This window comes from Lepeophtheirus salmonis, chromosome 2 (genome assembly GCF_016086655.4).
Source record: "Lepeophtheirus salmonis chromosome 2, UVic_Lsal_1.4, whole genome shotgun sequence".
Classification (NCBI taxonomy): domain Eukaryota; kingdom Metazoa; phylum Arthropoda; class Copepoda; order Siphonostomatoida; family Caligidae; genus Lepeophtheirus; species Lepeophtheirus salmonis.
This window is the reverse complement of record NC_052132.2, coordinates 19,835,045-19,854,387: the sequence shown is the minus strand read 5'-3', so window position 1 is coordinate 19,854,387 and position 19,343 is coordinate 19,835,045. Positions and strand designations below refer to the sequence as shown.

At 29.0% G+C, this 19,343-nt stretch overlaps 2 protein-coding genes across 4 annotated transcripts; both read right to left on the bottom strand.

Annotated features, from left to right (window-relative positions):
- Positions 1-457: 457 nt before the first annotated feature.
- On the bottom strand, positions 458-5,011 carry RpL40 (ribosomal protein L40). Its single transcript, XM_040727778.2, has 4 exons — positions 4,770-5,011; positions 1,114-1,235; positions 850-1,052; positions 458-724 (listed from the first exon to the last, which is right to left on the bottom strand). The coding sequence occupies exons 3-4, from the start codon at positions 1,037-1,039 to the stop codon at positions 528-530; spliced, it is 387 nt and encodes a 128-aa protein (XP_040583712.1). The 5' UTR covers positions 1,040-1,052; positions 1,114-1,235; positions 4,770-5,011; the 3' UTR covers positions 458-527.
- Positions 5,012-5,915: 904 nt separating this feature from the next.
- LOC139904732 (uncharacterized) lies at positions 5,916-17,562 on the bottom strand. 3 transcript variants are annotated; one of them, XM_071886667.1, is made up of 3 exons: positions 17,385-17,562; positions 8,338-8,737; positions 5,916-7,463 (listed from the first exon to the last, which is right to left on the bottom strand). In XM_071886667.1, exons 2-3 carry the CDS (start codon positions 8,672-8,674, stop codon positions 6,781-6,783), a joined length of 1,020 nt encoding a protein of 339 aa, XP_071742768.1. In that variant the 5' UTR covers positions 8,675-8,737; positions 17,385-17,562; the 3' UTR covers positions 5,916-6,780. The 3 variants fall into 3 exon arrangements, with proteins under 3 accessions (XP_071742768.1, XP_071742769.1, XP_071742770.1); XM_071886668.1 differs by having other exon boundaries at positions 17,299-17,540; XM_071886669.1 differs by lacking the exon at positions 17,385-17,562 and adding an exon at positions 8,875-9,053.
- Positions 17,563-19,343: the final 1,781 nt, after the last annotated feature.

The following is a 19,343-nucleotide window of genomic DNA, read 5'->3' as shown; positions in this document are numbered from 1 at the left end:
GCCGGGATATCCACTCCCCCCAACCCGAAATGTAACAAACTGAATTTGTATTACAAGCGTTCAAATTTACTATTAAATCTTTACTAAGTTATTTTCAATTTAGTCCAGACTTGACTCTGCTCCAACCTACGGATTTGTTCCCCCATTAAAAACAAGAAGTAGCAAATACACAGAACAACATAACCTTAGTACTTCGTGACTCCCTTCTCTTTATCAATTCACTAACAAGACGAACCAATTTCACAATTTGAGTTATTATCTAGCGGGTTGCTGTGATTTAGTTTCTCCACGTTCAACCTGAGCCAGACATTAACAGTCTAAATGAGTGTTAACTTCAAATATACATTGCACAGAATATTCTGATACATCCAAATGAACAAGCATATTAAAACTAGAGAACGATGACTCGCTAATTAGAATAATATTTTAGCATTTCAATAAGAAAGAAAGACAGTGATTAGAATATCATCTATATATTCTTATTTCTATTTTCGTATGACATAAACAATGACGAGAGTTTCTCCAGTTTACTTTAGCTTCTTTTTGGGGCGGATGTTGGAAGTGTGACCACACTTCTTCTTGCGGCAGTTAGTTGCCCTAGGGTGAAGACGAGCGTAGCACTTGCGGCAAATCATCTTGTCTGCATTGTATTTTTGAGCCAAAAGCCTGAGCGTTGGTTCAATAACACCACCTCTCAATCGAAGGACGAGATGAAGAGTAGACTCTAGAAGAAGAAAAAGATTCAAATTATAATTAAGAGTCATACACAGAAACGCAACCATGACTTCATAATTCGGATAATATTTAACTTAAAAGCAACAAATATCGAACATTCAAAGAAAACCTTACCTTTCTGAATGTTATAATCAGACAAAGTCCTTCCATCTTCGAGCTGCTTGCCAGCAAAGATGAGACGTTGCTGATCTGGAGGAATTCCTTCCTTATCCTGGATCTTAGTCTTCACATTTTCGATGGTATCTGAAGGTTCGACCTCAAGGGTAATGGTCTTGCCCGTCAAAGTTTTGACGAAGATTTGCATCTTGGATTACAACCTGGAAGGATGATATTATAGGATTTCGAAAAAAAACAAAGAAAATACTTTTGACTACATACCTCTTGCCTTCACCGGAAAAGGAGGAAAAGAAAAAGGGAGAGTGCTGTTGAAATAAAAATTAGAATACGACACTAGCGCCGTATTAGAGTTGTTCCTCTTTACTGAGCAAGTTCGAGTTTTCCTTTTGGTAAAATAAATTTGAGGTTTGAAAAATTCAAATACAGGTTGTATATTGTACTTTGTTATGTCACCTAATATATTATTATCATCGAATTTACTAAAAAAATACCAACGCTAATAGAAATTTCTATTAACCTTTGCAAAATACTATGTTTTGTTAACTTTTTTTAAATAAAATAGTTATGTTTATCTATTCTTAGCTAACAAGATGGTAAAATGTTAACTTATACTGTATAAGTATATTCATGTATAAGTTATACATGAATTACTAGGGGCGTCCGCTGAATTATATATATATATATTTATTTTTTTGGAAGAGGGGGAGGGGGGCTTGATTTTTGAAAATTAATATTTTCTGGAAAAAATGTTTCAAAAATTACATTTTAATTATCAAATTTTTTGAAAAAAAAAGATCAGGTATTAAAATTTCTATTAAAAAGCAAAAATACCATAATTTGGGGAGGTCTACAGCCCCTCCAGCCCACCCCCTGCGGACGCCCTGATTACTTACTAAATATTTTAGTTAATTTAAATTACTTAACTAATATATTTATTCATGACTGATCTTAGCCAAGTATTACGAAATTGAACTTGTCTTTCAATCCTACGTTTTTTTACTATGTGAATTAACTCTATCAACATACATTTAAAAATAAATATGCTATATTTGTATTCCAGCATCTTAGAACGTGTTCTTGGTGCTTAGAAATGCGGCGGGGATAGAGTTTAAACTACCATGAGGCCCAGTATATTACCTGAATGACCGAGACCCAGGGTGTATTTTGGATATTAGGAGGGTTCCTTGACGTTCAAAATTTCTGGTAATTTTTTAGCAAATAAACGATGAACGAGGAAAAATGAAATGTATTCATTTTCTTATTGTCTCTAAGTACAATGTATCTAAGGGCATTGGGATCATAAGGAAAATCAACTAAGGACCTTACTTAAAAAAAAGACTTAGGGCCCCGAGTAACCTTTATAGCAGGATTGGCTGATTTAAATTTAAAATAATGAAAGTAGATAAATAACTAAATGAATTAGGTGTATGAACTTTTTTAAATTGATAATGATTTGACATTTGTAATAGTTTATAGCTTATAAAAACTGTTTCTGAAGCAAAAAGTAGGGGAATCCAAATCCATTGAGTATTCGCAAACTAAAAGAATATATTTTATCCGTAAGTTAGTAATATTAATCCCCCTGATAAGAGAGTATTTCTGTAAATACCAATGATGATAGTTACTAAAGGGGCACTTTGTAATAATCTCAACTTTTCAATGGGCATGGGCGTTGTTTACTTATATTCATTTGTAAAATAAGCGACAAAGAGTGGCGTCTTTTTGTGCCCAAATATGAGATTATTTATTATAAAATAACATATACACAAGGTTAATAGAAATGATGTATTTCTTTTAACTAGAACCCTTTATTACAAATTTTGACAAAAAATATAAATATATTTTTAATTCAAATATTGAACATTATGTTTTCGAGAAGCTTTAAAAAAAGTGATTCAAAACCATTTGTACATGAGCTGAAAGTACACTTCGTCAAATTGGAAAAGTAATTGTACACAACATGTGGTGCACATCGCTATGAAAAAATGTTTTATGAGGAAAGATATTGTGGAATATTTGGTTACATTGATAAATGTCAAATTTAATTTATCATTTAAAAATGAGCAAATAACAAAGAAATATAATTGTTGCGTTTCATAGCAAAAACATAAAGATTAAAAACTACTTTTTGTTGATCCCATTAATCGCTCGTATCACACTAATTAATTTTTATAGTTTGCTTTTAATTATTATTAAAAAAATAAACTGAAAAGGAGATCCATTATTTTAGGTATGTGTTGTTTTTATTTATTTTGCAAATTAAATTTAGCAAAGCAATATCTTCATGCTATGAAGGGCTTATTAATAGATAAATTGTAAAAAATATAACTTTTACTATTACGATACTTTTATGAGATAAGTAATTAGAACCAGTTTGGAGTAGTAACGCGTTACTTTCTAGAAACTAATAGTATAACGATACAACTTTGCTAAAGAAGTTATAAGCAAGGTTTTGCCCTTATTTGTCTAGCGGTTCCGGTTCTTGAGCCGCTATAACCGGAACCAACCAAGTCGACCCGAGACCGCGATATATTGTTTAATCAGTCTCGGTTCTTGTGTTTATTTTCGTTTGTTGTATTTTTTGGTATATTAATAACCTTTTAATATAATTGCAGAGTTTGTCAATGAATTTATTACGTCGCTGGGGTGATACAGTTGTACCTGATTTCCAAATAGCTAAGGGCTTCTTAAGGATCTGGAAAAGTGGTTTTAGCCACAAGACGGTGTAAAGTGAAAAAGGGAAGAGATGGGGTAGATTATGGATCCAGGTACGCTTATAAGCTTGTTGGGGCCCTATAATATTTCTTAAGCCAGGGGTTCCCAAACTTTACTATATACCAAGACCCCCTCCACTAATAATTTTTAGCTGAGGTATAAGGTTGTACCCAGTTCAGATTCAGTGGTTCTATGGGTTCCGGTCTCGTTTCTTTCTAATTGTAAGTATCATGATTCATAGGATATATTTTCAGAAAGAAAATACTGATGAGTATTTTTAAATTAAAAAAACTGCTCCTATGTTTTATTATTTGTTCAAATACTAAATTATTATTTGTCTTTGAATCAGAAAAGAAATGGTTATTTATATATAAGTGAAGAAGAAGCTAAGATTATAAATTCAACGATACAAAGTAAGTAACTGATACTTCATTATTGTTGATGTGTAAAAAACTATATTTCCTAGTTTTATTCAGAAGATCAAGGACAAAAAATTATCAATGCTTTAAAAAAATGCTAATACAGAAAATATTTTGGAAATAAGTTTTTGAAGGGTAGGGCTGTGTATTAATTTACAAATAATCATCTTTATTTAATTTAAGAAACTCCCCGAATGGATTGTAGCATTGTTCATCTTTTAAGAGTATATCAACAAATATGTAAAATAACATTACTATTACTCTTGATTCTTAGTAAAAAGTAATCACTAAACTACTTTTCGATGTAGTAATATGTACTAACTAATAAGTAACCTATTTAAGTAATAGGTTACTTATTAGTTAGTACTAATGAGTTCCATAAAAAGATAGGAGTGGGGCATTATCCCCTACAATATTGCAATTACTAACATACTTATCAATATTCTGGTAATTAATTAGCTATATTCGGTCTCCATTTGGTCTTTTATATTGAATTTGACACCTAAATAATTTCAAATCTTACGCTCATGCTTATTTTACAGGTAAATACATAATAAATACGTAATTTTAATAGATCAAAATGAAATGATAACCTCAATTAAATAAGAGATTTCAACACGAATAAATTAAAACTCGTAGAAACTGTTTATAAGAGTTACAACTTGTACAAAAATCGCAACTTGTACACAACCTGACACAAGGCATGTACAAGGGAGCAGATATGAGATGGGACTAGGAGGACAATTGTGGAAATTTTTATTATATATATATTTTGTTTCGTACCTAATCTAGTAAATTTAAGTTACAGAAAATCTGATAGCGGCAGGTTTTTCCTGCCAATTAAATCCATGGTAGCCCAAGGCATTAATCTCTTAAAAATAACTTATTTCCACTATCACTTAGATATACAGTCTTGGTGCGGCATTGATTGACATCATTTCAAAAATTCCACATCAAAGCATAGAAGTTGATGAAGAAAACTATGTTGATCGACTTAAAGAAGTATATGTATTTGAACCGGTGAGCTTTAAGATAAAGAAAATCTGAATAACTTTATTGATAATGATCTATTTACAGCAAAGTAATCATGATATTATGACGGTTGAATCCACTTTATTCCATATCACTATAATATTAATAATGACTAGAACAAAAGTTTCTGTTATATCGTAGGGACACGGATGGTAATACATAAATATAAAAAGACATAGGAACACAGAACTAATTTATCTATTACTTTATCTGACTTAACAAAAAAGATGGGTGATGCAGTAACAATACAGGTTTTTCATTCCCCGAGATAACTAATTTTCCAATTACGGGATCCCATTAGTAAATAATTAAAATTTAATTATTTATTTTTATAAGAAAAAATGAATTTTATGCCAGTCCTAACCATATAATAGTACTTTATTTTAAATTCCTTAACCTGATTCGACCCATTCATAAACAATGTGCGAGTTTTTTGGGTTGATTACATAGTAATTATTCCCTTCTTCCAAGTATCTGAAGTATCAAACGTGTATTTTATCAATACTTTTATATATGAATACAAAGTATAATGTTATATATACCTATAAATATCAATATATGTTTGGGGTATAAATAAAGGACTACGAACGTATAAGATAGTTGTTATAGTTACAATTTCATAATTCAAAACATTAAAGTACTTTATTGGGGATTAATTAATTATTTATTATCAAATGAAGCTGATATTATGATATAATAAAATGTAGGATTTTACTGGGAAACAGGAGAGAAACCCTTGTAGACGTATATTGAGTCTAAAAGCATTTACTTTAAATTCCCTGTTTATGGCTCAAGATTCCATATTTTTAAGAAGTCTTATTTTTAGCAGCAACCAAGTTGACGACATTAATTAATAACGATTCATTAAAGGATATAAAAACACCAACAACATACGAGTAATAAGGATAATAAATATAATTTATTTGAAAAATAATTATGATTAAAAAAATTGTATTAAATAAAACAAACACATATATTCATTTTTGAACCAATTCATTCAAGATATTTTCCATTGATGAAAGTATTCTTCATTTGATGATGATAGTAAATAATAAAATATATATACTTTTAAATAACACCTTTCCAAAGATTAAAAAAATGAATAAACATTTTATTCCTCAGGATAAAAATTATGCAAAAAAAATAAAATATATATGAATATTTTGACGATAGTAAGATAGAGTAATCCAGCTACTTGAATATGTATTTTTTCATTTTTTAGAAATTAATAATTAATAGATAAAATACAATATAATATGTATTTAGTGAGCTTAAAGGGCAATTACTCATAGCTAAATATTATTTAATTTAAAAAATATTTATTTCCTAAAATGATCAATCAGTCAATTTGACATAATATTTGTCAAATAAATATATTTGTGTGTTTTTTTTAAATAGACAATTTTTGGTATTAATTATAATCCTTGTAGAGTTACTTTGTGCTCACGATAATACAAAATAAAACAATCAAATGCGCCAATATAAATAAATTATCTTATCATTTCAAATGATTTGTTTCCACGAAACCGTATGTTAAGCATAAATAAAATTGAACTCAGTCAATTGTGCAAAACCATTAATTATAATATTCAGAACTATCAAATTCGAATAGGCTCTTTTGTCACTTTGACTTACTTCGCCTTTGTTTAATGAGAAAAATAAAAATATTTGAGACCTGATAAAATAATGATCGAAAAAAATAATTTGATCACATAGAATGGATAGATATGTTTATAATATAGTATAATACCAATGAATGAATTTAATCATCTGAAAGAAAGGCCCAATAAAGGACAACACAAATCTTAAAACAGATCCATAAGTCCATAATCACATTAAGGATAATAAGCGTAGAGAAGGCGAAGCGATAAGTTGCAGAGTCTGAACCACATATTTCATGGCTAACCGAACCAAAGACCCATAAAAATCCCACAATAGCCCAAGCAAGCCCAATAAGCAAATAAGTAATCACAACAGTTTGAGACAGTGCCTTAATCAGGGGACCAGAGTCTTCGTGTTTACAATATTTATCATATACCAAATAAATTGTGGGCACAAATAAAAGGGCTACCCCTGAAACAATCAGCCAAATTGGTATCCGTGATGTAGAATCTGATAATTTATCTTCCGACTCTGTTGTACAATGACTAAGGGACATTATCCCAACCGATATCATAGAAATACCAAGAGGTAAAGACAAAGTTGATGCAATCAATAATCTTGTTCTCCTTGTCCAATTGTCTATGGCGGTTTTGGCGATCTTCCAATACGCAGAGTAGCCACAAAAAGGAAATATTCTTGTGCAACATAGTGTTATCATAAATATTAGTGGAGTTAATAAGTGAATCCAAAAATTAATAATGACCACTAAACTAAAGACATATAGTGTGTGATCACACGCATTTGGATCACTGATTGATGAAGATCCAAAGACCCAAATTGTGCCTATAAAAAATATGATAATAAATATTCCATAGTATAAAATATGCGATGAATTTGGGTAATAGTATTAATTTAAGATTGCATAACACTATATAAAATATTATATAGAAGTTAAATAGGGATATAAAATTGAATATTGTTGTAAGAAAATAATATTTCCCATGTATATAAATTGATATTTGAATACATAAGATGTTCAAATATCATATTGAAATATCGAGATCAGTAGAAACCACTAAACTTGTCGTAGCAATATGCTATATATATATAGTGGTCTGAAAAATTTGTTTAAGCAATATCAATTTGAAAAAAACAAAACTAGTAGATGGCTTAGTGGATCAAATCGATGTTAGAATTTTTTTGTATTACAATAAAACAATATAGTATATTATAATAGCAAACTTTTGTTTATTGCAACTACTTAGATATTAGAAGAATGACTAAACATGAATATATAGGTCTGAATGAAGACAAATATAAACATTTGTCTTCTATAAAGATATTCAGATAGTAAAACTTGGAGTAGTGTGGAGATATAATAATAACAATAGTTATTATTAAACCATTAAATTATATTTTATATTGTACGACTCATTCATTATTTTGTAAAAGCGAGTTGTAATAATAAATTGATTCATTTCAACTTCAATGGGTAAAGATCTCATTATATTATCTAATCTTCAAAGCTCCAACAGGAATTGCTTAGACTTTTAAGTATTGCAAGTGATATTTGACTCAAAATTCAATATTTCATCATGATAACCGAATAACTTAATCATCAAATGTTCTGCTATTTACTTGAATATATAATATAAAAGCATGAGCTTAAAATATGTAAATATAGTCTATACTCTTAAAGAGGCCGTATTTAAATTACCCGTGATAAGCCATGACACCTCAAATATCAAATAAAGAGGCAACAAAAACACGACAGCATTATCAAAAAACTCGCTAAGAGAAGGGAATCTTCGAGAGAGCCTTGGATTAATTTCATCAAAGAGGAGGTAGAGTATCGGGATGACGAGTCCAGAGGAGCCAGCAATGATATGCCATAGTGGTAAATATGGTTGTGCTCCACAATAATCTCCAGAGGAATGTAGAGCTCCAATGACAAGGATGGCCAAGGACAGCAAGGGGATCACTAAATACTGTAGTGTCCGGAGGCTTAGACGAACCACTGGAGGGATATCCTTCCCTGATTGAAATATACACATTCCAAACACGGATCCCTGATAGCGCCCTCTAACGTCAAACGTTCATACAATTCTCTTCATTTACTGCGTACATAAATAATATAAAGAAATTATGAGGTTGCAATATATTATTTCCGCCCACCCTTAATAATAGCTTTATAAGAATAGGATATAATATTATAGCAAATTAAATTAACCACATATCTCAGAAGTATATATACATTTATTTTTCTACATTTTCTTGAATAAATGAATGTGTTTGAAGAAAATACATTGAATAAGTAGTATTAATGATTTCCGATATAATCACATGGAAATGTAATAAAATATGAAATTTACTTCATGTATAACATAGAACTCATAATCGATGGAGAAAGCTTTTTGATTTTCAACAGGTAACAAAAATAATCACATTATAAAGGAGCTCAATGAGTAAAATAAAATGGAGTATATGAAATAGAGCTATAAATAAAAAAATCAACAAAACCTTTCATTATTAAATATTATTTCGATTTGTTGCAGGAAAATGAGAAATATATTTTAAAACCCCTCTTTAATTTGAAGCTAAAAATAGGTTTTGGATTTACAAATCTACAGAAACAAAGGGAATATTTACAAACTAAATACTCAAATATACTAATATTATTCATCACACTTTAGCTGTTTGTTTTTCATATTTAATAAAGTTTTTAAAAATTGGGAGTAAAGTGTTTATTTAATTATTTTGCTTGTCCTCAAATTGAACTTAAAACTTTTTAATGTTTAAAAATAATATTTTTATATGTTTAACTCAGTGCTTTAGTCCACTTTTAAAAACTTGGGGAGCAAAATATATAAAAAATTAAGAGTTCAAAACAAGTCAAAGTAGTAAAACAAGCCTGAGAGCTTGGGTAGATTCAGTACCAAACTAACATCTTTTTATTCACACAAGATCTCGCTTTCTATGATATCATATATGTCACTTAATCCTTTCCCCTCATGAAGTTAGGTCCTTTTTCCATTCTCAGAATTGACCTTAGGGTAGTTCCATTATATTTTAACAAATTTTCAAACAATTTTATACCCGCTACGATAAAAATTTATTTTAGCTACGTTATTGAATAGAGTATCATTAAATATGATCAATTTTATTTATGTTATTTACTTTCTTCAATTTTAATTTACCATGCAAATTTAATGTTATTATTGGGCATTTCCATTATATTTCGACAAATGCAACAAACCCATTGTTAAATTATGTGAAAAAATATTTAAAAAGGGGAAGTATGTAGTAAAACTTATACTTCCAAAAAAATAATTTTAAAATCGGCTGACTGGCTAGCGAGACCTTTAAAATATTAACCACTAGTTGGCAAAATTGTGTTGTCTTAATCACAAATTTAGTTGAGTAATATAATAAATAACTAATTTAACTATAGTTATGTATACTTTCTTTTCTCAGCTACAACTCTGTGAAAAAAATCGAGTTTAAATACTTTTAAATTCGACTTTTTAAGATTCGTCATTAAAAAAAGTAAATTTTCGTCAACTTCCAAAAATCTTTGGTAAAATACGGGTATGATCCGGTAAACTTAAGACTTTGTTTATCAAATATCAAAAATTTTAAAAGAATCGATCAACTGACATAGACATTATTGGACTTGCAAAATTGTGTTCACAATGGCTGATAAACAAAATATGAAATATTGAAGAGACGTCATTACGTCATCTACAAAAACCTTCAATCAAAATTGTTATGTTGTACTATAATAAGGAAGTGTAATCGTATGTATTTATTTATAATTTAAAATTGTAATTACCCACTGTATTTTAGATATTTATGTTAAATACAATAATATATTTATTAATTTATAATTTGAGATATAACCTATGGATTTAATTAAAGGTTGCGTTGTAATATAATTGGTAAAATAAACGTAAACAGATGTGGTGGCTATAAGATGTGGCATCTACCTATAAAAGCATAAAATTCCATAGAACAAGTGACGTCATTTTTTGAGGAGGTATGAGAAGAAAACTCACTTTTCGGCTTAGAATAAGTGCAATAACTAAGTGTTTATCCAACAAATAGAAGTCATTTTGGTACCAACAAAATTCTACACTCAATATACATCTCAGAAACCTATTTAATGTCTTAATTTAGTTATTTTTGATTTTTTTTTGTAACCTACCTATTAATTCAGTTAATTCATGGAGGCTAAGTACTTCGATAAAGACAGTCAGAATATACTCAACACTCCTAGCGGACAAAAAAAATTGTAGTTTATACCACTACTTTGTGTAAATATAGATCACATTCGTTTCGCCATGTGGTTAATATATCATTTTCACGAGACGTTTAGCATTGTTGATATCTGCCATTTTGGGAGGCTTGAACAACCAAGTTTTATAAGAATATAACTGTTTTCTCATTAATATTTAGGAAAATAATGGACAATTGGATGTCAAAATGGGACAACCAAATAAAAGGACATCAAACTTACTGTCTATCAAAAATTTATCCCTCTATTGCTTAGTTTTATATTATATCTGACACTAAAATGTATTAACAATAGTTTATTACATCGTTGTACAATCTTATTTCCATAATGTAGATAAAAATTACCTTTTAGAATGGAAATAGTTAGACACTTTTGACTAATTATCCTACTTTTCTCGTCTCATATCACTAATAATTAAAAAAACAACAACAACATCCTACAAATCTAACTATTTTTACTACATATAACATTGATTATAAACAGATGTCACTATTTATAATTGCCATCAAGTAGTATTCAATGCAAGTGTAAAGTGTTTTTCAAATTCTTAAAATCATTTGATGAAGCTTTATCTACATAGATGTATTGGAAATTTTGCATATTATGTGGTAAAAATATCCATTTTGATCCTCAATTATAATACAATTTATGGCGTTTAAAAATTCTCTATAGCTTTGGTGTAAAATATTTTTTATGGCTACATATAAATATCAAAACAAAAAAAAATTGAATCCTATTTAACTGATTATATCAATCATTAAGTATAATAATAGCATGGATTTTGTAACTTTTCCTTATAATAATTTATCTCTGTTTAAAATTACTAATAATACTTCTAGTAATTTCTCGATAATATTACACTTTTATGGTCAAGTATGCAAGAAAATTTAATTAAAGAGTGCTTTATGTGATATGACGTACATTAATTGCACTGTAAATCAACTTTTTTTCTTAAAATGAACAATTGCTGATTAAGCATGGAACCAGATTCTTTTACAATGTATGATATTGCAATTAAATTTACTGATAACAAAAAACTAGGCAGAAATAAAGTGAATCAATCCCCATATGTATCCAGTGGCACATTAAGTGGGTATGGAGTACATGCTATGTGCTATTTGTGGTGCACTAAGGACTAGGGACACCTAAGCAGATGGGTCCAACATATTTCAATTCAGCATTTTCTGTATTTTACAGCTGTGTGTACATTATATATGGAGATGGGATTTGTATAAGAGTGCCTAGAGAACAAAAATATAGTAATACTCAAGGTTAATAGAAATACAAGGTTATACCATAACGCTTGTAGGACTGATGTTTGACTTCCACCACGCTTTTAATTTTGACGTCATAGTGGATGAGTGGTTGCTTGTTTTTTTTCAATTTTTTTTCCCTGTCCAGCAGTCGGTATGATACATTAAATTGAAAATTTTAGCAATAGTGACGTCATAGACTTTGAGTGATTGTGTATTTTGTCAAAATCTGCCTGTCTTGCCCAGCAGTTTGTACAATAAATCAGATTGAAAATTCTAGCAAGCCCGATTAAATGATGGTCTAACATTGCATTTATATTAACCTTGGTAATACTGAAGTTTGTTAACATCAGCTGCCTATTACATGATATTTGGGTGCAGAAAATGAATTACTGCAATAAAGAAGAGACCGTTCTATACTTAAAATAGCATTAGTAAAAGGAAAATATTATAATTATATTTAAATTCATATATATTTATTTTATTGTGCATTTTTAAATAAATTTACGATAGACGAGAGAGATGTTGTCACCCCCTCGACCTAAAAAATAATGAACAAAAAAAAGAGCACACGCATTAATCATTTTTTTCCTTTTTTAATCACTGCTTATGTAAACAAGGGTCTTAATTCAGTAATAACTAATACTATATCCATGTCTCGCTCCCACATTCTCCTCACGCTCTTTTTTTTTTCATTACAAAAATATCAACTCTAATTGTAATGGATACCCTTGATCACATTCCTGTTTGAAACAATCCTCAATTTCGTTTTGTATGAACAATTTACAATATACATTAACCTGGGATTTTTTTAATATATATTTTTTGGAGCAAATACTTAAAAACCATTGGCGAAAAAAAATATTTGATGGTTTCTTCAAGCCTTTTCAGTGTATAAATATAACATTTACTAGATAATATTTTTTTCAAGAACCCATAGCTATTCACAGAAAATTAATTTTTTTGGAAAAAAATTTAAAAATCCATAGCCAGTTACAAAAAATTAAATTTTCTAGAAAAATATTTCCGAAATTAAATTTCAAATATTAAATTTTTTGGAATAAAATTAAAAAATCCACAGCAATTTACAAAGAAGAAAAAATTCAAGTGTTTGTTGTATATGTCATTTGCTCGACCCCTTGTTTGACCTGCTTTTCTTTTTTAACTTGATATTTTATCAAGTCGTTATTGTTTAATAATAAAATTTGTGATTGTGACCTTGCTCGTACACATGTTTGTTAGTATTTTATGCTTAATTCAATATTTTGTTAAAAGGTAATCTTTAGGAACATAATCACTTTTTTTATATATTTTAGTATATAATAATACTAACAGAGGATATTGATCCTTATATTTGATATATCCCCTACTCAAAAAATATATAAAATTGAAAATATTAGTTAATTATTAGGCTGTTGAAGCTACAAGTTTACTCTATACCTACATAACAGTATTAACTAATAAAATAAAATTATTCTATCCAATGAAAAAATAACTTGCGCGGGATATTATCAATCCCTCCTTAATTATATAGAGCGTCTTCATTGACGTCAGCATTGTTGATGTCGGCCATTTGGGGATATAAACAACCAAGTTTTATTATAATCAAACCCCTTTTTTCATTAATATTTAAAAAAATAGTGAACTATGGGATTTTGAAATAGGAACAACAAATAAAAACCTTACCCTCTAATAAAAATTCATCCTCTATTACCTACTTTTATTACTATATCTGACACTCAAATGTATTAAAAATATGTTTTTACATCGCTTCACAATCTTATTTCTATATTGTAGATAACAATTAGCTATTATAATGAAATGAATGTGATATTAGTCTCTTGTTATCCTACTTTAGTCGTCTCTAATCACTTCAAATGATAGTAATTGTACAAATCTAGCCATTTTTTAGGGCTTTTAAGTATATATTACTTTGATTATATTCAAATATCAGCGTTTATCATTGATAACAAGTGCTATACGATGCAGATGTTATGCTTTTTTTATTCTTAAAGCCATTTGATGAAGTTTCATTGACATTTCGTTCATTTTTTATGTAGTAAAAATATCAACTTTGAGGCCCCATAATGGCGTTTCCTTCAATTATAATACAATTTATGACGTCAGTGAAAACGCTCTATATCTTAAAAGCAAGTAACTGTACTCTTGCATAAGGTATAGTACTGCATAAAGTATGTCCCGCGGGTATGTAAAAATAAAAAAAAACGAAAATAACGTAGTAATCCTGACAATTTGTAAAATCTAACGGAGGAGTGCAACTTAGCTGTCATGACGTTTTATTAGATCAGCTGCAATCAGACGTGCAAGCAGGGAAGTAAACACAGATCCCACTCCTTATATCAAGGCTATATAAGGTAAGGTGACCAGTTTTTGGCAAATATTATCATTAAAATTATTAAATATCATCATTATGAAAGAAACAAAAATGGATAAGTACTTAAGTGGTCAGAAGTTTTCTACACTTTAGACCAGGTAAAGGTAAGTCAAAGCAGAGACTGTATCTAGTAATGGGAGACATCTGTTCACCTATACATATATATGGTATATAGAGTGGAATTAATCAGGTGTCGATTATCAATTCTCCGAGTCCAACAAGGACTTAAAGTTATAACTCCAGAACAAATCCTTAGAGTTACTTTTTGTCCTTCATGAATACAAGCATCTAGTTATTAATTTATACTTAGATGTTTCTTTCTCATTAATGTGTAATAATAATTCAGGTTTAGAAAAACAAAAAAGTATTGTTAAGATTGTAACTACTAAAGTCCAAGGTTAATAGAAATTCAAGGTTAGACCATCATGTAATCGGGCTTGCTAGAATTTTCAATCTGATGTATTGTACCGACTGCTAGGCAAGACAGGCAGCTTTTGACAAAACACCCAACCATTCATAGTCTATGACGTTACTATTGCTAGAATTTTCAATTTAATGTATTGTACCGATTGCATCCACTATGACGTCAAAATTAAAAGCGTGGTGGAACTCAAACATCAGTTGTACACGCGTTATGGTATAAACTTGTATTTCTATTACTCTTGCAAAAGTCTAGTCATATTTTATACAGGACTAATAATGTGCCTACTTTAATAGTGCAAAAATTCTTTATTATCAAGATTATTTTTTTGTAAAAGATGTGCTATTTTGAAGCAGATGAGTTACTTGAATTGTATTTCTATGTACATATTATTTCGAATCCTGTATCCTTACTTTCAAAATATGTGTGTGTAATAATCATCATCGACCATGGACGTACAATGAGCATTTGTCTATTTTTAAAGAGACATTTTCAAATAATATGAGATAATTAGAATATTAAGCCCAAATGTTTTGAATTCCATTCAACAATATTTATATATTATCTACATAATATGTTTGTTCGGCTTAGAAGTAAATTGAGTTTAAATTGTTATCTTAAAGTTCCCAATAGTATTTAGTATCTTTTTTTTGGTAAGAAACTTGGAAGGATCGACATTCTTGCAATCAGTAAAAACGCTAAAATTAAGTAAAATAAGCTGAGGACTATAAAAGACAATAATTTAAATGGAATAATGCATATTTTAACTTTGTACTCGAGTACTTTAAATTGCATTTAATTTGAAATTTTTATTGAATATCGCTCTTAACTTTCTACCTGATATGTTTTATTATGATATATTTGATGTCTTTTCATTGTTTGGGTTTTTAATATTTTTGATTACATAAAGAATACATCCTAATAAAGGCCGATAAAACTGTTGTGTATAACAATACCTGTATAAATAGATTTAATTAATATTGTATACTCGTCGTCGAAGTGATGAGATGACCAGGAGTACGGGACACACCGTGGGGAACTTAAGAGGGGAAGGAACAAGAAGAAGGGGATGGGAGGAAAGAAAGTAATACTCTGATAAAGGGTTAACACAGAACTGTATTCTAATAATAAAATATTGTACATTAAAAGAGAATGCTTAAAATATGAGATCAACAACAGCTTTATATGTATATGCACCAAAAACAAAAATATGATGGGATGACTGATGAGTACATAAGTATCTAGAGCGCTCACTTACAAAAACCCAACAAAATTCCTTTTTACATACCAGAGTTTATATTTTATTCAAATCTTCAAATATTCATATCAAGGTTAATAGAAAGACAAGGTTATGTCATCATGTCATCAGGCTTGCTAGAATTTTCAATTGGATATATCTTACCGACTGCTAGGCAAGAAAAACAGATTTTGACAAGACAAAAACACAGAAACAGTGCAGAAATATTACTACATAATTATTTTATGGATCAAAAATAAATATATAATATACATCAGTTAGCACTATATACAGTGCCCTTGTATACACGTTCGATGCTATATGCACACGCCTGCAATATTTCGTGAATACGACTATATTTTTATTTCTTAGATTAAAAAATCTTTCTGATATACATCAGGGAGCACTATATACCGTGTACCTGATGATTATTTTTCATACATACATACACAGCAGATAATCTTTGCTATATTAATAGGATATATCATATTTGCATCGCCTGCGAATAAGGAATGGGGCAGAGGGGCCGTTGTCACTTTAGTATTCTCTGACTAGGCTGTCATATTTTGATTTGCAAAAAAACAACAACATGTGAACAAAGTATGGGGCTCTCAATACATTAAAAAAAAGTTACAGTTATTGGCCCCTCCACTTTCATAAACGGTGCACGAAACCTGATTTGTAAGGGACCATATTGGGACCAAATAGAAGCTCATTAATTAAATGCATTTTACAAACTACAGTAGCCATTATTTAATATTTCAACTCATCCTCGAAATTTGAATATAAAGACCATAATATGTTCATAAAATATTTTGCTGTATAAATGTATATCTTCGTTACGAACCACGGTACATCCTCCACCGTACGCAGTATTGTACAGTAGAATAGTAAAATGCATTTTTTTAATAGAACAAATGTAGTTTTTAAAAATATTTCAATATTTTATTCATGAAAAAATTATTTTCTGTACAGATAAATTATTCTTAAATATACTTAAATTTTCTAAAAAACAAAGATTGATATAAAATATACACAGATTATATAATACTATTTTATTATGAGGATATATACGTACCGCACCAATCGTAAAATCGTACCAAACCGAACCACGGTACAGCCCCGTCCAGATCTAATGCATATATAAAATAAAAAAATACATACCTAGATAGGGGATTTCTCATTTTTTTTTATAAATATTCAAAAATGTTTTCGTATTGACACACCGCATATGTAAATACTATTATGAGTTGATATATTATTATAAGCACACATTGAGATGATGAAAAAAGAACAATTAAAATATAAAGGATTTATAATGACGAGAGGATATTTCGACAGTACAAAAGTACATACAAGGTTATTTAAGTCAAAACAGGAGTTTTATTTACTATTTAAAGCTCTCCCTTCCCTTGAACAAAATGAAATAGTCATAAATGAATTCTTATTAGTGATGGGACGGTTAATCGGAATCGGGTGTTTTTTCTTGAACTGGAATCTGGATTGTATCAGAAATATAAAGTTTAATTCCGATTCTTATTTATTAAATGTATTTAACAATTTATTACTTTTCTAAGTTATGAAAATATTATAGCCCCCCAAAAAAAGAATAAAAAATAAATAAAATTTTTTTTTGCTTTTTCCTAGAAAATTTACTATTTGAAATAAAATTGCTTTCCAAAGAATTTAATTTTCTGAAAATAACTATTTATTTTTGAAATTTTTCTCCGAAAAATTTAATAATTGATTTTTTTCTCAAAAATTCAAATTTTTCAAAAAATTCAAATATAAGAAAATTAATTTTTGAAATTTTTTTAAAGAATAGCCATGTAATTTTGAAATTTTTTTCATAAAAATTTAATTTCTTGTGAATAATTGTGGATTTTTGAATACTCAAATTGTATATTTGATTTTTTTTTTTTAATTAATAATTGACATTAAATTTTTCAAAAAAAATTCCAAAAACCAAGCCCCCTTCCAGAAAAAAAATGATCCTGTGGACTCTACTTAAAGCAAAATTGTATTTTTTAACTATTATTTAAAATACTAAAGAATTTGTATCGGCATTGGTATTGGAATCGGCATCAGGGATTTTTACTAGAACCCCATCGGAATCGGCATTGGGATTTTTTTTGGAACTGTCCTATCACTAGTTCTAATAATAGCAACGTGACGCCGCGAGAGTTTCAATTTAATCTACATGTTTTCCTCTGAAAAAAGTAACCTAAATGATTACATTTAATAAAATAATTTTAATCTATGTCGATCATATGTAGATATACTAGTACAGAGTGAAGATGCACCTAACTTTGAAAGTAAAACTAACATAAAAATACTCTCATCTGCAATAAAATAATATATCAAAGCTTTGGAAAAAATTATATATTTATCAGTTAATTAAATATTATTACTATTATTATCTTATATCATTTCCGCTATAACTACATAGTTAAAGATGAATTTTCCACCTGTACAATCTATGTACATACTGGCACACATATGTCTAGTCCCAATTAAATCTGTTATACTGTTTGTGAATACGAGTCAATTCGAAATTATGTAACGATTCACAGTTATACTATTGAAAACAGTCCATGTAAAAATATATGTACATAAATCATTAGTAGATACCCAATATGTACCCTGTATATACTATTTTGATCACTATTTTTTAAATGAAATAGTATGGAAGTCCTCATTTATATTTTGTAGGTGTAAAAAGTTCTGAGCGTTTTTCGCTTTTTAGTGAGCTATATTGCAACAAAAAAAAACTGAAAATATGCTTAAATGTTAAGCGTACACTTTAAAAAAAAAATTATTCACAGATTTGTGTTTAGAGAAGACAATGAAAGTATGTTAAAGAGTTCCAAAATGGAAGAAGAAAAAAAAGAGAAAATTCTATATATTTTTCAATATCTCTACTATCAAGGTGAAAAGGCAGAGTAGGTGGCCAAAATAATTTTTGCTGTTTATGGAGCCAATACAGTATCGAATGCAACAGCAATGTGGTGGTTATAACGATTCCGTTAGGGTAATATGGACGTAAAAATGTCGATACAATAATAGAAATCGTTGAGTTAGACCGGGATATGAGCACTTATTCCATTACGGAGGGAATGATGA